Source organism: Falco cherrug, chromosome 12 (assembly GCF_023634085.1).
Source record: "Falco cherrug isolate bFalChe1 chromosome 12, bFalChe1.pri, whole genome shotgun sequence".
In the NCBI taxonomy this organism is placed as follows: Eukaryota; Metazoa; Chordata; class Aves; order Falconiformes; family Falconidae; genus Falco; species Falco cherrug.
Window position 1 is genome coordinate 25,542,483 of NC_073708.1, and position 24,719 is coordinate 25,567,201.

The 24,719-nt window shown below is 42.7% G+C and overlaps 1 protein-coding gene across 1 annotated transcript; it reads right to left on the minus strand.

Moving 5' to 3' along the window:
* Positions 1-1,345: 1,345 nt before the first annotated feature.
* On the minus strand, positions 1,346-24,530 carry STIL (STIL centriolar assembly protein). The gene is made up of 16 exons (XM_005440345.4): positions 23,682-24,530; positions 22,473-22,580; positions 20,706-20,821; positions 20,417-20,604; positions 19,181-19,428; positions 18,322-18,405; positions 18,111-18,197; positions 16,307-16,454; positions 15,002-15,111; positions 14,086-14,200; positions 12,198-13,250; positions 10,647-10,815; positions 9,667-9,892; positions 7,525-7,717; positions 6,674-6,927; positions 1,346-4,844 (listed from the first exon to the last, which is right to left on the minus strand). Exons 1-16 carry the CDS (start codon positions 23,702-23,704, stop codon positions 4,019-4,021), a joined length of 3,948 nt encoding a protein of 1,315 aa, XP_005440402.3. The 5' UTR covers positions 23,705-24,530; the 3' UTR covers positions 1,346-4,018.
* Between the last annotated feature and the right edge of the window lie 189 nt (positions 24,531-24,719).

Consider the following 24,719-nt stretch of genomic DNA (forward strand, 5'->3'; position numbering starts at 1 on the left):
GTTTTGGAGAGAAGTGGCCCCAGCCCCAGCCTTCCTCCCCCCACACTGTGTATTTTCACTGAAGGGCTTAACTGGGGCGAGCTCCCTGTCTCACCTCCCTTGCTGGGGCGGGGGAGGCCAAGCATCCCTGCCGAGCTGAGGGATGCTGGGGGACGGGGAATGCAGCGGGTACCGAGCCGGCACCCCTCGCCCTCGGGAAATTTGGGATGTGAGCGGAGCTGAGGGCCGAGTCTGGAGGAGAGGGGCCTGGGGAAGGGACCCTCGGTCGCTCCAGAGCAGTGCGGGGCAGCCGGCGGGGCTCGGGGCCCGGGAGCGGCTGCCCGCCCCGTCGGGGCTGGTGCTCGGCGCGGCCGAGGCGGGCTGCGGGCCCGGGGGGACGGGGACGCCCTTGCCCTCGCCGACGCCGCCGTGCAAGCGGAGCGGGTGCGGGAGGACGGGGAGGCGGACGGGTGCGGGACACGGGGGGGGTTTATTTGATACGTTTGCGGCGCTTGCGAGGCGACGGGACTCGTCTGACCCCCTCCCCACATTGCCAGAGGCTGCAGGCAGAGGCAGGGGGAGCGGCGGGGGTGGCTGGGGTGTCCCAGGTCCGTTCCTCCGGACACCCACAGCTAAAGCGGTCCCCAGGGCAGCGGCGGGGAGCGGCTTTCGATGGCGCGGGGGATCGGCCTGCCCGGGCAGCCGAAAATCAACGAAATCTCTCCCGGAGCGGGGCGGGGAGGAGGGGGCCGGGGCCCAGCACCTCCCGGGGCGCCCCCCGGTCCCTGCTACGGGGCCGGGGCGAGGCTGCGGAGCCGGGGCCGAGGGGGAGAAACCGCTGAGCACCGGCCGCACCTGCCGTGCGGGGCGGCCCGTGGGGCGGGGGCGGCGGGGCCGGGGCCGCGCTATTGTCTCCCCGCCACCTGCGGGCCCTCCCGCAGGGGGAAATGCCCGAGCTGTTACTCTTCCTTTCACTCCTTCCCCTCAGCCTCCCGCTCTGGCCGCGGCCGTGGGAGCGCTCCCCGCCGGGGCAGTGGCCGGGCCGGGCCGGGCCGGGGGCGCGCAGGCTGCCGGCGGCGCGCGTGGGGCGGCGGGCAGGGCCGGTGAGGACGCGCCGCGGGGCCCGCCGTGCCGCCCGCCAGGAAACACGACCATTTTCAAGCCGGCTCCTCTAACCAACAGGAAGCGTTAAAGATAGAACAGTCGGGGCTGGGCGGGGGAGATTAGGAAACCGAGCATCTTCTGTGCACCGGGAGCCGCCGCCGGGCCATTCCCACCCGTGCCTGCCCCCCGCGGGGGCGGGGGCCGTGGGCAGCCCACCCCCGCCAGCACGGCTGCCCCTTCCCGGGAGACCCCATCCCGGGACTAAGGGGGACGCCGGTGCGGCAGGTAACGGGCAGCTTTCCCCGCCGCTGCCCGGCCACGGGGGGGCTTCCCACGGCCGCGGCTCGCCCCCTCCCCACGCTTTCCCGCGGCGCAGGGGCAGCGAGCCCCGCCGTGGGGCAGGGAACACCAAACTGCGCAGAATAACGATGCCGGTGATGCTCTGAGCAGGCCCCAGACCTTTTGAGCAAGCGTGATCGATATCTACCTTTAATTGGAATAAAAGAGAGCTAGAAACAGCAGAAGCAAAAAAGAAAAGGAAAAAAAAAAAAAAAAAAAAAAGAGGAAGAAACCCCAACAATAAACCCTGAACCCGCGCTGGCTGCCCCTCCACGCGTGCCACTGCCTGACCAGGGATCCAGCAGCACTTCCCACTGCTCGGCGCTAACAAAGCCAGACCTGGCTGCCCACGTATTTTTGGCTTCAAGCTGCAGTAGATGCTTCAGGAAAAAAATCCAGGCATCTTGAAATTGAACTACAGCAAGTTCAAGAACAAGCAACAAAAGGCAAACCCCGCTGTAGGGAAGGGTGGTTTTTTTGTTGTTCTGGTCAAGTAAATTAATGTTTTGCTCCCTCAGAGGTTTGCCATCCAGTCACAGATGATTTGTGTAACTTAACCTAACACCACACCCTTGTCCTGAGCTGCATGCAAGTAGTTTGGCTTTTGTTTTCAAATTGTTTCTAGCCCTCGAGCATTTGAAGAAAGCCTTTAAAATATTAACCGATACGACTGTCATCTTCCTGTGTTTCCAGACATTTTACAATAGGAAACAAAGAACAAACCCCTACAACAATAGCTCAGAGGTATGAATTGCCTCATTCATCTCACTGGAATGTTCAAAAACATTAACTATTTTTTGACTGATTCAGCAGAAAATGTGCTGCCAGATAATAAGCTTGTGCCTGATCCAGGGGAGATTCAGGGACTGAGAAAGGTTTTATTTTTCAGCACAGCAAAGCAGCACCTTTCCTGGAAGGAAGCAAATATTCTTGTTGATGGAAGAGGCTGCATGAGAGAAATTCTGACGCGGCTCAAAGGGAGCTGCTGCCTTCCTCTCTCTGTACTAGTTCCATGACATACCAAATGGCTTATCTCACCCCCAATTCTGTAATAAATTAATTAGCAATTAGCGCCTACTCAAACAAACCACAAAATAACAGCGGAGTCCTTTGGTTTTGAACGGGAAAGGCTTGGGACTTCAGCGTGGGGCGTTTTAATCTCTGGTTTAACACTCCTGGAGCAGGAAAGACAAGGTCAGCGCCATCAGCTGAACTGCTGAGACAATGCCATCACTGAAACAAAGTTTGTTCAAACTCCTGTTAAAGCATGCTGATGCTCTCTCTATGGGCCAGTGAGAAAACAGATGGCTCAACTGTCATTCCACACTGTCCTCCTGTCACGAGCAGTGGGAACGGGAATAAACTGTCACTTCCAGCGCTGGTGTCTCATTTCCAAGACCAGGAGGTCAGGGCAGAGGTGTCACGCTGGCTGAGCCCTGTCTGCGGATGTCCGCGCCGAAGGCAGCAGCACTGTCCTGGCCAGCACTGGGTATATCTGGGGTTTCCAGCACCAGTGGGTTACTACAGAACTGACAACACACAGGAAACAAAACCACCTACTACACCTAACATCTGATCAGAAAACAAAACCTTAGCAGAAATGGAATTGTTAAACAATAAATGACAGTATTCCACACGTTGAAGAATTCAGTTATCACAGGGTTAGGGAAAAGGGCAGTTTCACTAAATAAATAGACTGTAGTGCTCAATGAAATAATATTTTTATGTTAATACAGAACAAAGGAAATAAAATATTCGTTATTACCCCACCACCCAGTATTGGAATTCTTGAAGAGTTCAGTAGCAAGTGACACCCTCACACTTCCCAGTTAGCCATTTGAAACAATGTGGCATATGCTTTAAATAAAGGCTACAACAGACAACTGAAGATTTATTTTTTTTTTTTAATGGAAACTCTGACCTTTATGAGCAATATGTACTTCTTAAATAAATACAAAACATTCATTCAGAAAAAAAATGAAGAACATCACAAAAGTTTCAAAAGTGCTAGTTTTTCCAATTTCCTTCCAAGATTTCATGATACAGTTACACGTGCCATTTTGGCTGAATTCAAAATAATTTTATGCAAAATAAAGCCACAGTTATACTTCCCTTCCCACCAGACACAGCCCCCACACAGTAATCCAGTAATTTCAGCAAATTTCTAGAAATTAGTGCTTTAGCTCTGTTACCCCTGCTCTGCCACACACAGTATTGATGGCTCACAGTTGGCACCAACATGTAAAAGTCAGCGTTTCAAAAAAGTCAACAGAAGAACATTTAAATAACCTTTGTCGTTAAAAGTATATTAAGAGTACACCTTGGGCTCAAGTTCATCCACCTTTCAGATACTTTAAAATCACACCTAACTGTAAACAAAAGTGCACACGTACTTCAATGCTGATCAGCACTGACGCAACCAGACATTTAGAGGCGGCTGCCCCCAACCTGGGCTGAAAACTCAGTTCTGAAAGTTTCACATTGCTACAACAGAGCGACCTCTTCAAAGATAGCTTAATCCTTGGTTTCCTGTAGTCTTTTACAGAGAGGTCCCTCTCAGATTTGAACAGCGGCTGTCAGCCCTCTCAGGGGATGTTCAGAACAACTTTGGCAACTGCCTGAGTTGTTTCACATCAAGAATGGTGCCAACAGAATTCATGCTGTTCGACTGGTCTAACGTTTCAAGGGCTGGAGTATGGAGATTTCTAGGGCAGGCCTGAATGTCTCCTTTGTCCCTCCTGCCAGGTTGCTCAGTGAATTCAACCCTCCCAGGTAACAATTTGGTTTTGGATTTTAAATCCTTCAAAATCTGAACTGAGTTTTTATCTGCTTGATCTGCTCTGGGAGGAAAAAAATCACTTGTAATATTTCTTAATATAGGGCTGTTTAATTCTGGTGGAGAAACCTTAGTAGTCAGCTCTCTGCTGTGACTTTTTAGATGAATGGGAAGTCTTCCATCAATTCTTTTGGATAGTTCAGTCCAGTGGTTGAAGCCATCCAACACAGGGGTACAGTTTTTGTCCACCATACTTTTGCTTTTGACAACGTCAGAATTGCTATCTTGAACCTGTAGTTCTTCATCTTCGCTACTGTCATTGCCCTGTATCAACCCATATCGCTTCATGTACTTCTTAGTTGCAAAAGACATATTGTTTGGTGAAATTAAGCTTAGACCCACCATGCTCTTGTCCATATTTGCATGCAAGATATCTTGGAAAGAGAAGTCTGCAGGAGGATTTTGGCCTGAGCGGCTGAGAGAAAGTCGAGATAACTGATTTTCACTGAGATACTTGAGTGCTATAGCGTTTGCCTCCATGCTCAAATCAACAACGTTAGGAGTTAAGCCACACATGCTGACATTGGCAAATGACATATAATTTAGTCCAGGAACCACTGCTTCAGGATTTATGCATGCTAAGATGCTGAAATAAAGCATCAAAAAATTAGTTTAGCATTACAGGAAAAGTATGCATTTCACAATACAATCTGAAAATTTAATTTTGCCCACTAGCAATTTTTCCTTCTTTCTGAACACCACAGGCTCAACCAGGCTGTTTCGTTCTGAGATCATACATTCTGCACATACTAAAAGGCAGCTCTCCAGCTACTCACACCGACAGTACCTACACACTGTTAGAGAACCCATGATACACCCCCCCCCCCCCCCCCCCCAAATCTGATTCAATACTAACCACAACCCTGTATGAAAAAGAACCGGCCCCTAGTAGGTTTCAGAGCTGGTTTTGGTTTTAAAGCAGGTTTGAGCTCTTGGTCTAGTCTCACTAGAGAACGTGACGTTATATGTCTCTGATCCTAAGACTCTAGATGCTGCCATCCAACTCAGAACTTCTATCTAGATAAAAGATACAAGCCCAATGAGAGACCAAAAATAATTTCCTCTTTCCCAACGCTTGCCAATTCCAGGAGTTTCACAGAAACTCTGACGTACTGTCTGCTTCCAGAAGCTTGCAAGGTTCTAGTTTTTGAAGGCATCCTTCAGTAAGGGAAATGTTCATTCATTCTGTTGCTTGGTATACCAATTCCTTGCATATATTAGGTGTTTAAAGACTGGAAGGACAAGCTCTGGTACACTGGTAGTGGTCACAAACCAGTGCATTTAGTACATACACATAAACTCCTCCTCTCGAAGGCTGAGTCTGCCTATTTCACCAAGCACAGATTCTGGAGTTAGGGAGGAGTAAACTCCTGGCTCAGATGAACAATTGCTAATTACACTACAGAGTTGCACTGTTGTTTCCTTCCCTACTGAGCTGTAGACCTTTTCTCTGTTGTTTATTAGTCATAAAAATGGCAGAAGGAAGAATCTCACCCTGCTCCCCAAGTCTGAAGAAAAAAACCCCCAAGAATTCCAGTTTTGTCTTATGGGTTCACTTATTAGCATATTATTGACATTCAAAGAACACTGACAGACTCTCCAGCCAAGAAGGTAGCCCAGACATTCCAGAAAATTGCCTGATGAGATTCAGGTGAGGAGAGAAGAGATCTTAGAAACTGTATGACTGGAAACAGCTTTTGATACGTAGCTGAAGATAAACAAAAAAAATACCTAATTAATCTTCTCTAACAGTTATACACTAGCATCAAGATGACAATAAGAATAAAAGTGAAGCTGTACCAGGCAGTGAGCCTATGCCTAAGCAGCTACGTAAGTAAATTCCTGTGCCTCAAACACCTTCTTCAAAAATTACGTCTGCTTATCCTTCCGTTTCAAGTCAAAGCACTCACAATAACTAGCAATTAGGACAGAACCAGTTTTGATTATATATCAAAGCCATGATAATTTCACTTACACTGGTGAAGTGCAAGACAAGGGTTAAGCAGCAGTGACAAAATACACAGCTGCTTAACATTCACCCACCCAAGTCCATTGTTTCTTTGGAATACTTTGACATAGCCCAAAGGACTGAAATTACTCAAGTAGTTTCGTTATTATTCTAGGGAACTGTGTGCTACTGCATGCAAAATACTTTAAGAATCACCAGGTGCTCCAAGAGCTAGAGCTACTTGCATTATATTTAAATAATCTGAGTTTTGCTAGCAGAGCTCTTGAACCCATAATATAAGAAATACCCATAGCATGAGCCAGCGTTTCATCTTTGCAGGAAATGTGGATCAAGCTGCCAAACACTGCCCAGTGGCAGTGAACACAGTCCCACCTCTTTAATCATTGAGCCAATCTTCATTTTTGGTTGAATCTGCAAATTAGTACTCAAACCAGCCACTATTTTACCTGGCATTCTCCACTTTGTGGGTATTTTTCTTCATTTTGCCTGGTGAATCAAGTGTCACTCCAAGACTCTTCAGTTGTTTGAGTGTCGCACTAATCACACTCTCTTTATCCACCACTCCCGTGTCTGTCTCTGAAGCCATTTCTGTTGTATCATTAATACCCTGATACTTAGGACTATCACCATTAACAAATCCTGATTTTACAGGCAAGCGATCTTGCTCTTCTGAGGACTTTAGGAAGTGATTTACTTGGCCCTACAGAAAAAAGGCAGGGAGAGACCACATGGACAAAGACATCATGACATGCAAGTGTTGTCAAGACCCGAAATCCTGGTTTATTCTTATGAAATTAAAATTCAGCTATAGGTCAAGAGCTTATTCTAACAAAGCAGCCAAAATCAGATTCATTCAGATGCAATCACGTAAACTCACAGCCATGTAGTCAAACGCTGGAATATCTTACATTTCAAGCTTTCTGTAAGAGTCCGTTCTGAATTTAAACACATCACATACTGAGATTAAAGTATCTTCCCTTTAAGGGACTTGAAGGTAAAATGCTGTGCTATTTTAAAGGGCACTAATTTGGGAATTTATCAACTGACATTATCTTTGAACTAAAGAATTATTATTTGACAGTACTTCATGTATGCTTGGAAGAGTGAAGTACAGAATAACCACTTAAACTTTAAAAAAACAAATGAGGAGCCACAAACTTAGAGCTTTTCTGTAGAGCTTAACACAGGAACTCGAAAACTGCACGCAATTTTCATTCGTGCCAATAACAAATGACTTCAGCAGTGTACCGTTTTGACTGTTGCATTTGGTGCAGAATATCCAATTTACATCAATTACCAGTAAGTCCTGGTAAAGCTTCTGATCCTCTGACGGATGCGGAGGCAGCAAGGAGGTGGGTGGCTCCGGGTTTTGCTCACTTGTTACCACCGCTGGGTTGCTGGCTCCCTCCGTTGGCTCGGTCTGTAAAGACATGCTAATGCTCCCTCCCAAGGACGAGCTGCCAACAAGCGCTTGGGAAACGTTTCCATTTCTGGAAGAGAACACCGAGATAGCTAGGTATTTTCTTCAAACAGGAGAAGCACAAGTATCACTGCATGCACTTCATCTTTTCAAGAACACCAGAAGAGGCCAAAAATCGAGTAATGGAAACAGATCCTAACATTTCTCAAGCAGTTATTGTCTACTGCTTGAGGCTTTGCTCCTTTCTGCAGTCATTTCCTTTCAAAAGTCATTTGAGGACTGACAAAATATACCTCACAGCGTGAAACTACTTTTTTCAAAGTATTTTTTGAAATGATGATGTGGAAATGGCCATGGCTTCTCTGGACTAGTCAAAATTCAGTAATTCTCTGTGACTTAAGCTTAAATCAGATGAAGTTAATCAAAATTTGGCGTTGGTCTTCTGTTTTTGTGGACACTTATGGACACTTAAAAGCCTTCAGGAATAAGTATCTTCCACATGTTCTGAAACACAAGTTATTCAAAAAGCCATTTTTACCAAGGTAACGGATAGCAAGACTTCTGTGGTAGTTTAAAAACTTCTCAAAGACACTGTTACAAGTACGCACATATGCAATGCACACTGAGTATATGAACTCAGAACAAACACTTAGTTGAAATATTTCTCAATAGCAGATGTGAAAGAGGAACCATAATCTATCTTGAAGTTTCCAGATAAAAAGGGTAAATATTTTAGAATGAGTTACAACGTGATGCTCTGCATCCCCTTCAACCAGCTGGTGTGTGCATCGCATAAACCTTTTGAGACCAGACATATCAGTAGTACTATCATCCCCAAAAGATCCCTAAGCAACCCTCCTCTCCCTTCCTGCTCCTCCTCAGGAGACAAGTGTAAGATAAGGGAATTTCAGAACTCAACTGATCAATTGCCTGTGTTGAAAGCGATAAGATTTAAATCACGTCACATACTAGATAGCCAATGTAGGTTATCAGTTACTGTTACACTAGCAATTATTCATCATTCCTAAAAATGTTCCCCTCCTCCTCAAAGAAATCTGGGTGATGCTCTACATTCTCACTATAAGGTACTTATACAGCTATTTTAAAGGTTTATGAATCCAAGTTGGAGAGAACCTTAAGATGGCATGTCTCTAAAGTACAATGTTCAAAACACTGATTTGAATCAGTAACATTTACAGTAGCAGTATACGTTTGCAGATAATACTTCAGTCAAGGACTATGAATATTTAAGTTATAGCTTAATTACCATCATCTTTCCCAATATGATTATTTTCAAAACCTAATTTAACTGGAAGGGTATTCTGCCTTCTTCTGCTTTTTATACTGAAGAGAATATTAGGTCGTTAAAAGTGTTAAATTGTTGAGCTATTGCCTGTGTAAAAACAACATCCATATAGATAATTAAAAATATTTTTAGAGTTGCTTCCCAAATTAGTTTGAGATTAGTCATTGCACTATAAAGAATCTGTTCTTAAAAATAATTATATTAACAGCAGTGAAGTTAGTACCTGTATTCACTACACACAAAGTAATTAGGTGTAAAATGTAGTGAAATTCAAGGAACAGTCACATAATCATAAACCCTTCATCCTAAGCCTCTCAGAATTGAAAGGGTTCTGAATGCTGACAGGTAAAAGCCACTGTAGGAAAACAACTGACTACAGCAGCGTCCCCTTTCCCCCTCAGGATTTAAGGTAAGAAAGGGAGTGCTGCCAGCACCGTACATGCTTTCCAAGTTAAAGGCTTTTGCCATCAGCTCCTGCTGATAGGTAGGCTAGCTAAACGTGCATGACTGATAAATGCATACTCTAAAAGGCAATTGTCATCTGGTGAGCTGTACAATTCAAAGCATAATTAAAAAAACAAAGAAGGGAAAGAACACAACAACTGAAGTCAGGTGACTATTTATAATTCCTGAAAAAAATAATTGTGCCAGTAGTAACTTATGAAAGGCAGTTTCGCTTATTATGTGAACACAAGACATTTCTTATTACTTACTGGAGAGTGTTCTGATTAGTTCCCTCTTCCACAAGATGAATACTGTCTACAAAGCTGGGCATGTCAACCACCTTTAAGGAAGAAGCAATACTTGTACTACTTGTATCTTGCTCAGCATTAATTGAAATGCTTATGTCTTCCTTGGAAATCTCTTCATCCTCTTTTTTTCCTTGTGGTATGGAGTCATCTTGTTTTTCTGAGGCTGTATTCCAAAATAGGCTAGCACCTAGAAGTGAATTAGAGATTTACCTGTTTCATGAAAGTCATTACTATCTTCTGAGACCCCTTGGCTTTGTAAAGCTAGAGGAATAGTTTCCTCACACTCAGTTTTTTTTCAGCTAAGAGTTGCCAAAACATTGTTCAAGTCCTACTTTCTTCCAAAGCATACTTGATGAAATTAAATGGTTGTATTAAAGCATTTTAATGCATTGACCTTGAGCCAGTTTGAAAATTTCCTCCAGACTAACCACAATATTTCCATGGATTTAACAGGAACCAATACATCAATATGTAACTTTACAGACACAGCTGCGTAACTTGCTAGAAATCAAGCAAACACAGGCTCTTCTCCATGCATGTAAATGCAGGGCTTATGAAAAACATCAATAATATATTTAATAGAATACCAGATGGGACAGAAGCTATTACACTGTTTTGAAAAGTATTAATTAAAAAAAAAAAAAGAAAAAAGTAGTGTATTTTTTCTTTCAGGAAAGCACAATTTAAACTAGAAGACCTTCCAAAGCTTTTGTAAAAACAATTCTAGTGATGGCAATCACTGCCATTGCAGCCCGCAGACAAAAGTAGCTCCAGCCTAAACTTGCAAGTAACAACTAGAGAACTTAACTGGTTTTTGTATCCAGGTGCATGCTTGCATATATTCAGCATTTCTGCAAAACATTCCCTCCGTGCCCAAACAAATCACGGAAACCATGCAGAAAAAGTGACGCCATTCTATTTTTTAAAGAATAAAACATTACCTGTGCTCACAGCAACGCTCACACTTTTCCTCACGTGTGAACCTGGCGAGGACTGTGTTTCCATAGAAACAAGGTCCCCTTGCTTCTCAGGCTGTAGAGCACGGCTAACTGCAGCGGCGGGTTCAGAGGAACAAGCCTGACGAGCCTGTGCTTCCAACAAGCGTTGGATCTGTTAACGGTTATCAGAATGTTGTAATTTGTACAATAAAATATAAAAGTACAATAGGCAAAAGTGAATTACTAAATTGGGCTCCTCTAAGATCTGGACTCAAATCCAGGCTGCGTTGCCACAGAAATCTGATAACCTTCCAGTTCTCAGCAGTGCATGCAGCATAAATCAGAACATCAATTTTGATGTTGGCAGAGCCAGAAAAGAAGAGGAGCACGCTGGCAGAACTACACCAAGACAACCTGAGTAAAGCCTATTTGCACTGCATTTGTTGGAAGTGTTCTCTGTCCCTTTCATTCAGATACAAAGCCTATTACCGACTTACCAGCCAAGCATTTATATGCCAACTGTCCCTACACCATGCTAAAACAAGTTTATATTAAATTGCAAAACTAAGCACTTAAATGATAAAATTAAGGTTGCCCAGGCAATCTTCAGTGTTTGTACCCACCCTGTTCACCGAGTAGTTCACAGCTCCGTGGAGAAAGGCTGCAACGGTGAATGCTGCATTTATGCAATAAAGAGAGGTTTCCCTCTCTTATGCACAACCCATGCTTTGAGAGCTTGATTTTACATACAGGAACTATAGCTAGAGCATATTTTAGTTATAATTTTCTAGCTTAAGCAGGAAAAATTTGTACTATGAGCAACTATCCCATTCCTATTACTCATCACCAGCAGCAAAATGTAAACTCTGGCTCTCCAGCCCCAAATCATACGCTGCAAAACACCAGGCCAGCAGTGTAACTCAAGAGGTCAGTACTTTGGAGAAACTTGGTATCAAAACAAAATTTAGCGAGATCACCAAAGCCCAATTTTCCAGTGCAGCAACAAACACCTGATGAATCCTGCTAGCGTGCCGCAGACAGACAACTGAAGTTTTCAAAGCAACAGCCTCAATAGCTCAGGAAGCTGCAGGCTTGAAGGTGGACAAAGCAACACACAACAATGTCCTGTGCTTCACCTTCACCTGTATGCTTACAATAATTCCAAAATATATAGCCTATGAAGCAATTAATTTTTTTTTCTTTGACATAGACACGCATATATATACACACACACATACATATGAAAACATTTATATAGAAGGTGTATAAGTTTGCATTCTAAAACAGTCTGCTAAAAGGGAAATCTTCATGTTATGGAAATACATTAAAAATGAATGCAAAATTTAATTAGGCAAGAATCAAATAGTTTTAATTTAAGGGACACCAATTAGCAGAACTAATCAGGATTCCCCTCCATCCCCAAACTGCAGCTGGCATGATAGGCTCTCTTGTTCCAACCAGGATAAACAACAGCTAATTTAATTCCTTTGGCAGGGGAACTATCAAAGCATAATCACTAAGAGGGCAGAGAAGAAAGCTGCCATTTCCACAAACCTGAGCCTGAAGTAATTTGAGTTGTCTATCTTGTTCTGTAAGAACCCGGTATGCATCTGGAGATAATCCCATCATTCCATTATCTGATCCTGCTTTAGAAGCAGGCATGTGGAGGCACGGTGAGTGGGCTGCACAAAACTGCGGACTAGAGGGGCTTGCACTTGAAGGCAGTCTTATTCCAGGTGATAAGCTATTGTCAAGAGAACAGCTTCCCATTTCCCCATGATATCTCATAGGGCTGCTTGTGGTATATCCTGGATTGCAGCAAATATTTGGGCAAATGATATTTTGATGGAGCACTGCACATGGATTCTGTTGAGCCATCTCTGATTGGATTTCCACTCCATGTTTGGGGCTTATTTTACCAATTCCTTGCCAGGAGTTTATCAGATTATATTGGACAGAAGCAGGAAACTGACAGCTGCATGCGCTGGCTGGACAGCAAGGTGGCACTTGAACTGGCACCTGCAGTTCCGGTGGTCTTCTGCAGCTCTGTGGTGAAAAAGCAGAGTTGTAAAGGACTGGCTGTGTAACAGCAGGAAGCTGCTTGGAACTGGTTATTGACGTTCTTCTAATTGGAGGCTCTCCCTGCTGTGCGATTCCATCAGGCTTTAATACAAGTCCTTCTGATGGCTTTCTGGGGTGATGCACAGATGTATCCGGGGAAGGTCCACTACAAGGGGTTGATGGAGAAGAAGATCCAGAACTTTTTCTTGATTGCGGGCAAGCTTTCTTACAGTGCATCTGTTGCTGTAGTAGAGTTTGCTTTCCTTTGGAAGGCCTTGAAGTCAGAAGTTTCTGGTTTAAATGGCTTGGTATTTGCCTCAAAGAGGGGTCTCCCATATTAGCAGAAAAGTTGTGCTTGTGTTCAGAGTGCTGAGTGGGGTGACAGGTAGATCCTGAGCACCACTTCTTTTTAATAGGCTGATGTAGCGTCGAGGGTAAACTTTTAACATTTGAAGTCCCCATAGGCTTAGAGGTTTGTCCTGATTCTATGAAACTCCCGTCCAAAACAAGTGACAGTTCAGGAACTGAAGGAAAGATCCTGGTAATCTGAAGGAACAATTACACAGGCAAGTTTAAGATAATTTTAAAATACTGTCTTCCAGCTCTTCACATGCAGAATTTCAAAGAAAATGTTTTAATTAAAAATCAATATATGACCATTACTAATGCCAAACCAACTACACATTGAATACTTTCCTAAAAATTGGAGAATCCGGATATAGAAAAAGCAGCAAGATCGCTGGGATCACTCCTAGAAGACAAAATTGCTTTCATACAGCATAATAGCCATGTCTATCAAATGAATGCTCCATGTCATCCTGGTGCACATTTCAGAGTATGGATCTTTCCCCTTCAGGAAGTAGACTGTGTGTTCTCTCTGTTTATTCCTGACCCTTTAGATAATGTGCAACAGAACCTATTTTATAATCCACAACTGTCACATCCTTCTAGATCTATGCTGTATGAGGGCTACTATTTCATTATATTTGTATATGCCTCAGTATAAAAGGACAGACCAGCAGATCTTTATTTGATTTACCCAGAAATACATAAGAAAGTTTGGTGCCTCTGTCTTTGCCTCACAACACCGTGGCTCTTCCATTTAATGGCAGTAAGATTCCCCAAGGAGAACCACTATCTCTGTTCCCAAATGCTAGCATATACAGGATTTGAAGTGTCTATAATCCTTATGTCTATAACCCTGGAAAAAAGGCAGGTTAACCAGAGCAGGAGTTATGACTCTTGGTCCATTTCTTCAGTTCTGTTTTCCCCTGCTAGCACTTTGAGACAGAAACTTTATGCTCTCCAGTCCCCTTACAACGATTTTTGCTGCTCTAAGTGTCACATCTGAGATGCCCAAAACAATTATTTACTTAGTTACCTGTTGACTCACTGGGTGAGGACTTGGAATTGGTCTGGGGGATAAATCCTCATCTTCTACACCAGAGTCATGATCGCTGGCTGACAACTTGCTGGGTGAACAGCCTAGGGGAGAACTAAAACCAACAGAAATCAAACTAAAAATGATTGCTCGTCAGATTTGGCAGCAGTAACATGGATCTTCATGCTTTTCACTGTGCCATCTACAGTGTAGTATCAGCATAATTTTGTCAAGTAGCAGTTGCTATACATCTCCTCCCTTGTTAGCTAGGGAGCTCACACAGCATATGGTTCTAAAATCAAAGAGTGAAAATACGAATGCTGCTTTTAGGCAGAGATACTAACCCTCCCCACACCCCCAGACATACACACCTTGTAAGTGACATTCTAACAGCAAAGCACTGATTTATATTAGAAAGACAGGGAGTGCTACAGTAAAGATCGTGATATCATTTGAAGGAAAATAAAGGCCATTATAGTCATTGATAAAAATTTGGTGAATACGGTTCTTAAAAATCATTAAGTTTCAACCTATTTAGGTCTCACAGTTCTGAAAAGTTAGAAGGAAAAAGGAATTTTTAGCAACTTAATTAGATTTCAATTAGAGATTTGCTTCAAAGGACAGATCTCAAAGAAAGCTTAATACAGTGAACTAAGCTCCATCAGTAAGGAAGCCTTTTTAGAAACACCCACTGCATAGATTACAACCACCAGTATCAAGAGTAGAACTACGAGAACTTTCTCTTAGAATATGGTCAGCTTGGTTGTCTTACTTGAAGACTATTAACTCTAGAAATAAACAAAAGCAGAAACAAAGGTTTTAATGCAAGAACTGACACCTGGCACAGTAGAGATCAAAAAACCCTCATCCAATAAATATTTAATTTTTGCATATAAATGACATCTGAAAGATTTACCTTCCGATAGGTAGTTTCTTGCAAATTCTGCTGAAGAACTCAGTTTCTGCATTTTGGTTTTCTGCACTCAACTCAAACTGGATAGAGCTCTTGTCTGAAGGTTCAACATTCTGGAATGGAATTTTCTGCATTTGTGAAGCATGAAACTTTCAACTTTTAATCACCGAGGCACTACTCCCAAGGACATGTGTTTTAAGGATGGTTATATCTGATGATTTGTTTCTTGTCCTCTACTTTCAACTCTCAAATCTTTCACCACTACAAGGAGGTATGTAACTTCCCTTCCTGTTTAACACTGTTCCCCCTGCTACTCTGTAAAGTAGCTGGCCTATTTATAGCCATGAGCAGATGCTTCCTTGCTGTAACTGCTTAGATACTCTTCCACAAGCCTCCACCACTATCGGAAACAGCAACTGTTTTTATACTGTTTCACACCACAGCTGGGCAAGTCTTGGAGACAAGAGAAGTGAGCCCCTGTCAAGAGGCGTAATCTTCAGAAAGCTAAGCTGTACCTAGGTGAAAGGTGGAAGGCACCCCTGAACAGGGAAATGTAATTGGAAAGAGAACGGAGTAAACAGCACAGGACACATTACACTAGCTGCTTCTCTGCCAGAGCACAGGAGCATTTATCAAGCAATTAACAATTCAACTTCAGGTTCTGTTTTCCTAGGCTTGTACATGTAAGGAACCCAGATTTCCTAGGATTTCCTCAAACCTCCTTAGTTATCTCCCAGGCATTCTATCATCAAATTCTTTCAAATAGTTACTTTGTACAAAAGATAAAATTGTTCCTGCTTTCTTACTATGGTGCAGCAAGAGATCTGCAGATCAGTTAACCACTGAATTCGCTTTTGCATTCAAGCTCAAGCAAAGCACAAACACCTGGTTTCGCTCTCCAGAAAGCACCAAGGTGCACCACCCATCCCAGCTGTTAGATGTGTCCAGCATGCACACAGCATACCAGATTAACAAACACTACAGGAAATTAGAATCTCTGCTCATAAAGTTAAAAGGTCACTGGTAAGAAAGAGCACTAAATCAAGTCCAACACGGCACTTTTACATTTTAAAAGGCAAATTCTTAGTGCTAGCAGAAAAGGGCCCAGTTGCTGACTTTGGAGGTCACATCTCAATTTGAGAGCCAAACGGAATTTTCAGTAATCACTGTAAAAAGGTAGCTTTCTAGAGCTACATCATTTTCAAACTCCTTAAAGAAGGAGTCACTATAATTTGTTTTGATTGAAGTACTTACACTAATAGTCAAATTTTAAAGTACCATGATGCAGTAGGAAACCAAGCCACTTACTTTGAAGAGGTGTACTGTTTCACTGCAAGTTAAGATCCGAAACCCCAGTTCAGTCTGTCCACTACATGGAATGCACTGATAAAACTCAGGTTCCTTGTGTGTCAATGAATAAAGCACAATAAGAAAACTCCCAGCTTCTGAAAAAACCCTAAAATAGAGAAAAAACCCACATCTTAAAAAAAGAACCAACAAACAAGAAATAGGAAGAAGGCCCTAGTTTCTCAACATACTGAGCAGGCTATCCCACAGCTTAGCAAACTGGTGAATCACTGCATTTTGAGTGGTACTGTGCTATAGATAGAGCAGACAAACTTATGACTGATGCCACATGCAAGAATCAAATCAAAGTAGAGCAAAGGGAATAATTTGTCTACTTTCTAGATCACTTAGTACTTTAAATGAATTCCTGGAAGACATCAATCAAAGCATAGAAGAAAACATCTGTAAAAATGATACTGTGATTTTTTTCCATTCAATTGAAGATGTATTATAGAGACACTTATTCCTTCAGTTACCCCTAAACATTCCATGCTCACGAGCATAAACAAGAAATGCTCATGAGCAAAAAGATATTTTTTTTTTAAGAAAAATTATAACTTTTTTTTTCCATAGGTTGAGAACAGTGAGTAACAACAGTTAACATTTAGCACAAAAGATCAAGGATAACGAAAATAATGTACATTTCCAGGAAGAGGCAGTACTATTTCAAAACAATTTTTCTTTTTATAGCACTTGTAATGTGCTTGTTTGGGGGGTGTGTGTGTTTGTTTTTTGTTTAAATAATAGATGTGATAGAGAAAGCAGTAGAAACAAGATGCTTGAAAAATGTATTCACACGTAACTTCAAAATTATACTTACAACTTAAGAGTTTAAAACGTCTGATGCACAGATCAAGCAGTTAGTCTGCAGAGGTTAATTTTGTTTGCATGGTTCATCAAATCTGCCTAATACACTTCCAAGATGGAGTCAGGGAAAGTTAATGAGAGTCAAGCATCTAACTTGCCTATCTAATAATCTAATTGGGCTCTTATCTTGGGCATATTCAAATTGTTAAGGGAAAAAAAGTCTATTCTGTAATTACAGACCCATTTGTTCACCAAATGGGGTTTTATTTAATAATTTAAAAGCAAGTGTGGCCAAGCAGAAGAAATTCTTATGCATACAGCATATTTTGAAGTTTCATTTACCTGAAGAGCAGTTTTAAATTATAAACACCTGAACTCCCTTCCAGCTTCCATATAAATACAACTTGGCAAATGTTAAAAAAGTGAAAAGATTTAGAGAATGAGGAATGATTACTTACTAACATCACAATAAAAAGAAAAAAAAATCAGAATGCAAAAATTATAAACCCAGAATATTTAGCAGGAAGTCATAAGACGACAGTATTAGCTTCAAATCAATATGCTTCAATATGTTGGTCAGATACAACCACGGAGAAAGCTTATGTCAAAGAAAGCACCCATAAGAAAAGTTCAAAACCAAAACCCCACCACTGTTTAAACTGCTATTTCCTGCTTCTTATTTAAGCTAAAATACAGCGACCTTAATGATAATGTTTACCCTCTTCTGTCTTTGAGATACCAGCCCAGCTTTCTAACACTTCAGTCATAGAAAAATTGCAAGACACAAGTCAAAACCAGAAAGAACATTTAAAACAGACAGCCTTACCTCCTGTATAACATACAAATCACTGAAATCCCTCAAATATGTTTGAACAGAGCCCATGTTGCCATGCATTTCTGTGGAATACATTTTTAGTCAGCCAATAGCTTCTATATGTTACAGATAAAAGTGACTTACCTTTCTTGAATTGAAGAACTGAATAAATATCGCAAGCAACAGGCCCAGACTTGAGGACTACAGATATGGGTAACCCCACTCAGCCAACTAGAAGTGAAAAGAAATGTCCTATTAGAGACAGTTCTGTTACCAAACTTCCACCACGTAATCCCTCAAATACATCATAAATCACTAAGTGTATTAATCCGTACAAACTGAGCCAAACACTTACACTCCAACTAATGGCAGAGCATAAGCCTTAGGATCAGACTCAAGCAGCAAAAGCAATTTTCGTGTCTGGTCCATAGTAAGGTAGCTGAAAGAAAGCAGAGGGTGGCATTTTATTAGTTTTTTGCACAGCAGTCTTTCAGAAAAAATCCTGGAGACACAAATACAAGTTCAGAAAATACTGTTAAGTAAAAAAGGTCAGAAAAAAAATTCAAAAACGTTTTTCCTCTACTCTTACAGCAACTCCTCAGCTTTTCAATTCCATTCATATCCAAGAATAATCAAGGACAAAATTTACTTAGTACTATGGTATTCACAACAAATCCAGAAGTGCAACGCATGTTAAAGTTGAAGAGTAATTTGTGAGAAGCATTCATAAAGTCTCTCTCCAAACAAAATGATGTTCAGTTGCTTCAAATTATTCCCCTGATCCATCCATAGTTCACTAAATGAGTTATCAATCAGAATGACGATTCCCTAATACCATCTTATAAGCATGATTAACAGAAAAAGCTTTGGTTCATATTAATCTGATTTTCATTCTAGGGCAAGCACTGATACGATTTAAAAAGTTGGATGCTGTTTATATTTATTACATTAATTAGAGGTGTGTCCCCTGCCCCAGTAGGAAGATCCTTCTACTGAAGTCAAAAGCAAGAACTACTGAACTAGTTTTTTGCCCCACCCACATTTCTTGTTTATAATGTTTTAACTTACTCCAAATACAAGAAGTTATGTTATTTTTATGCCAGTTATTTTACTGAAAAGCAAAGCACTAGCTGAGATCTTGCCTACCAACTTGCTTTAGGAAATGCAACAAACCACCAGGTACTTTGATAGTTTTAGCATCACCCTTTACTCACCCACATTTATAAGTTCCTTGAACCTGTGCAATATTCATAGGACTGTTCAAATTTCTTGCTAGGGCTGTGGGAATAATTGGGACAGACTTCACAGGGGTGTATTCCAAGATATTTGCTGTGGTAATAGAAGCCCAGTGAAAAGTAAAATGTAGATTATCCAGGTTTTCTGTGAAAACAATGTGAGCTCTAACAGTGAGCAGTTTAGAAAGATCCAGTGATTCTTTACTGCACAGGCTGTGCTGCACGCCCTAGAAGTAGGGAAAAGAGAAAGAAGTTAAATACGCTAAATTGTCTTCATATGGCTACCATGATTCAAGTTGTATTACACTAGGAACTCAAATAATTCCATTATAGCTACTATTGCCGTAGGCACTGTGTAAAAAGCTATTAACCCAGGTCGTCAAAGCTCATGGCTATACTGAATACAATGAATAATGTAGAATACACACGAAATTAAGCTATGCATATCTTAGTATTGATTTAGAATGTATTAAAACACCTGGGTTACTCAAATTGTATAAAAATTAATAAAATAACAGGCAACTAGAAGGCTCAAGGTGATCTGTCAATTTTTCTTACTTGCATTCAAGAAATTTATATTTTAACATCTGGATGTACCATCATGAGAAAGTTTAGATGCGAAACAAACGTCATTCATATTATAAAATACACAAAAAAACAACTACAGGCAAACATTTACAGGAATGGAAGGTGTTTTTACCAGGTTGTATGTCTACAGCAGAGCACAGAAGCGACAGGCACATGTTTCAGCTGTAACTACTAACCTACATAGACTTTACATGCTTTCTTGCAAGTCACTTGCCTAGTGATACTTGATCAACAGCTATGCAAATACTGCAACTTACTCACGATAGATTTGAAAGAAAAAAATGTTTTTTCTTGTTTAAGCAAGTTTGCTGCAATCCCTGTTGTCTTGCTGGTTTTGGTGGGCAGACCAACCAAAAAACTTTGGTCAGACAGCAAGATTTTAGTTCAAGATTAAAGACTGTGTGATGCCTAAACACCTGTGAAGACTAACTGATATTATTTCCGATACACTTTTCAATGACACACGAGCAGCTCATTTCACACAATCAACTAGTCTAGCTTCAGCCACAACTTTGCTGTGTTTGAAATTTATGGTTGTTGGAAATCAAGCCCTGTGCATGGTCCAGTCTCCTGCATAGAAGACAGTTTATTGCTTAAGAGGCCCAGAAGTTGCCAAGAGCTGCCTACCTTGAACGCCATGCTGATATCTTCAGCACTGTGAACTATAATGTTATCTGAAGAAGGTCCCCAGGCATTAATTGTACATGGAATCAAAAAGTCTCCAGGGACAGATGCAGTTGGAATTTTGCCCGATCCACCAGCAACTTCTCGACCAGGATCAAAGCGGTCTATTGTTAGTGTTACGCCTTCCCCATCTTTAAAATAAATAAAGTTAGAGTCCACAAGCAACAACTCAGGCTCCTTGATAACAGCTTAACCAACCAACCAATATTGTCTATCTGATGTTTAAAGTTACCTTCATCTACCACAAGAGTCCCAAGCAAAAAACAGGAAAATAATTTCTTCTCATTCTGCTTAGCATGGCGATAGGCAAGTCGCAAGGTTTTCTCCATCATAGATAACTTTGGGTTTCTAAAAAGAGACAAGCAATTTTAGGACCTAAATTATTTTTAATGCTTTTCAAAAAAGTATTTGTTATATTGTAATAGTGTCCAGAGGTTTTTTTGTCCTTTAAAAAGAAAATATACAGAAATAGCCCAAAGCCCTAAAGAATAAAAAGGTAAGAATTAACAACATCGTATAAAATGCCAATGGAAGTTTAGCTCCTGGTCTGTGCATCACCCCAACTATTCATATTCAAGAAAGCCATATTTTAACTGAAGCAGCTCCACAGAATGCTCCGTGTGATCATCTCAACAAGAATATTTTGGCTTGACTAGCCCAGCAAACGAACACCTGAGGAGAAACATTTTTTTCTTATAGAGAATAAATAGCAAGGAGAGAGAAGAGCTCTTTTCTATGGAGAATAAGTAAGGAGGGAGAAAAGCTTCTTCATCTGAAGCACAACGTTGTCACAAGAACTAGAGATGAACACAAGGGAATTATTTTAATAGCAGGAGGAAGAAGTTAGAAACACTAAGACCAAATCACAGAAACTCTTAAAAAGTCTCCTAAGTTTAAAGAGTAGAATAGGCCAAAAAGTCTAACTAATTTTGATGTAGTATTCTCTCATTTTAGCACGATATTCAGTGTGGATGCTTAAAGTAGCAGCAGACTGGGCTCAGTGACACAGGAATGCAAGTATGCAGAAAGATGAGGCAATTATAAAATCACCATTTAGTCAAAAAAAGCAAGTTTGGAATCTAGGGCAGTAAATACATTAACATTATTTTAGATTGAGATAGCTTATCGGATTTTGACTTAGAAAGAGGTCAAATTTGAAAGCAAAGCTACTGGTGTATGTGAATACTGTGATGATGGCACATACCCTACCTGCTCAAGATTAACTACATGCCTCCATAAAAATAAAAGTAATTTATTTTAAACTCTGTTAAAACTTGGAGGTTTTAATATTAACTCAAAGAACATTATATGGCAAGTACAAGTAGAGGCCTCTCTAACCCGTAAGGGCTGTCCACCCTTATATGCACATATATGCATACACTTGCTCAAATAACTACAGTAAGATTTTTGTAATATTGACACAAAAGTTACCCATTTAAGTAATACGGATCTATTTTTACCCTCCATTTGTTTTACAAATCAGATTTGGAATATCTTACCCTAGAAATTCACAAGTGCTTCAGATTTGCCTCTAAACTCATTCTAAACCAAAAAAAAATGAACAGAACTTTTTGCATTTTAATCCAGATTCCTGAAGCAACCAAAATACTTAGTTTTAAATTTTAGTTAAAGCACACTATCCATATCCAGTTTAGTGAAAACAGTTTTTCTCTGTAAATACTTAAAGACCAGGAAAAACATGTTAAAGAAAACTACAAATACGCAGTTAATTTTACATGTTTCCATATGCGAAGGAAATGGAAAGAAATTCTAAGTTACTTTTGACTGAGGCACCTTCACAACCCAGTTCACTGTGTTACACCACAGAAAGGGAAACTCAGATCTTTCTGATGAAAATCCCGATAAAAGAAACACACGAGCCGTTTCTTTTTCCTTTGTGCCTTGTCATACACTAGACTCAAAATATAAAATGTGGCTTCATATCATATAATTCTTAATTTATTTTAACCTTTAGCTACTTAAAAAAAGTTATTCATACCTGTAACAGGTAATATGTGAGCCAATGACATTACCCATAGGGACTGGGTCCCAAAGTGCACACTTAGTCAAAGGGAAACTGAAAGGGACCATCCTTTCGGGAGCAAATCTGGGAAGAAGATCACACAGATAAAAAAGAAAAATGGATTAGTTTAGTACCTCCAAACATACTTTGTAAGAAGCAACGAAGGGGTGACGCTGTAAGAAAAACAACAAATAGGCGATATAAACCATTGGTACTTTTTTTGCTTCAAGTCCAGGCCAACAAAGTAGCAACTTTGTCCTTTGAAGATGTCAAGGATATGAACTACAAAGTCAACACAAAATTTTCATTTGCCACCTGTCAGTTCCTTTATGTAGTCTTGGAAAATGTGTAGGCTAAAATACAAGTTTGCAGATAAAGCTCAAGAAAAAGCATTCTGGATATACTGTAGGAAAGGAAAAGGTTATCAGTCATTAGAAACTCCCATGGCACTCAGAAAATCTTGGTTTAGCAAACATTAGATCAGCTCCCAAAAGCCCTGTTTAAGTCACTTTTTAAAGCCAGCATTCAATCCACTTAGGCTTTGAAGACTTCGAAAACAAAGCCTTGGCTTAACTAAAATAATATAGTGCAAAACTTGCAATTAGACTTCAAAGAGGCCTTAAGAAATTAGTATGTAATCAAACCAACTTATTTACACAAGCAGTGTTACATTTTTTAAGAGCTGACTAAACCACGTTTAAGTAAAATACAAAACATTTGACAGTCTGTATCATTCAGCAAATATCTCAGCAGTTATTAACAAATAAACAAGAACTTCCTTTGTAGTTATTTGAAGCGTCAAACTTTGCCAAGCTTCTTTCTTTGCATTTCCTTAAGTTCCCAGGACAGAACTTCATTTTTAAGGCAGTACTCTAGGCAGCTCTCATGTTTTCAGCAACAGGTAACTAGTTGTCATTAAAAGGCCAATGCCCAAAAACATAAGTCCCAAATCTAGGCTTGTAAAAAGGGGAAACTTTTTTCAAGCCTCACTATTTTCACTAAGTTTTGGCAAGCACGGGTCAGAAACACACCCCCACACCCACGGTTCTTTATAACCAGAGCCGCAGCGCAGCACCGGGCCTGGCGTGTGCCCCGACGGGCGGGGGGCGATGCCCACCCCCTCATCCCGCAAGGAAGGGCACGGCGGACCCTCCCAGAGCCGCTTCCCCGGCGCCGAGCGGGTACCTCAGATCCGGGCCGGGGTCCATGCAGGGCGACCGCAGCTCTGACCCCTCCTCTCCGCCCTGCCAAGGGGCGCCGGCGCGGGGCTGAGCCCAGGGCCTGGCCGCAACCGCCCCTCCTTCCGCCGGGCACCCGAAGGGGGCTGCCAGCGTCTCCTGAGGGAGGCGGGGAGCAGCCAGTGACACCCCCTCCCCAAGGCCCAACTGCCGCCGCACTGCCTGCGGGGAGGCACCAGCAACCGCCAGGCCTCCCGCCGCGGCAGGGCCCGTCCCGCCCCACTTCGGCGCCTGCCTCAGCGCACAACCGACCCTTCGTTCCCCGCCGCCAACCGCGCCAGCCAATCAAAAGGCACAACCGCCTCAGCTCCCGCCCCCACTCCCTGTTGCGACCCAATCGACGCGCGGTGGGAAACGGCTCGCTTGACCAATCAAAGCGGACCCGGGGGGAACCAACTGCCAGCGCGCGCGCAGGGGATTTAAAACTACCAGCAGCGTCATAAACGGTCAGCGGGAGGGCGGGGGCGCGCAGGCGCAGTGCGGCGGGTTGCCATGGCAGCGCGGGGCGCCGCCATCGCCGGGCCTGGGGGAAAGAATGGCGGCGGCTGCCGGCGGCTTCAAAATAAACCGACACAACAGAGCCCGGTCATGCTAAAGCGTCGCTCCGGCCCCGGCCTTTCCCAGCCGGTGTCCCGCGGCGTGAGCCACCCACAGCGCTCGCGGCTCGGTCAGGGCCTGCACCCAGGCACAGGCCTGTGACAGCCGCCGGGGCTCGGTGCCCGGCCGGGGGGCGCGGCGGTCCCCTCAGGAGCAGCCCCCGCGGCAGCGGCACAGCCCGGCCGCCTCTCCCCGGTCCCGGCGGGCACGCTGTGTTCGGGGCCAGTGCCCGGAGGCCGGCGCAGGGCACGCTGCACACGGGGGCCGGGAGAAGGGCTCGCCGCAGGGCGGCTGGCAGCTCGGCGCACCGGAAAGCAGCCGCACTGCCGGGGCCCACTGCCGTCCCCGCGCGCACGTGCCAGCCCCGCCCCTCCCGGTCGGCGCGCGC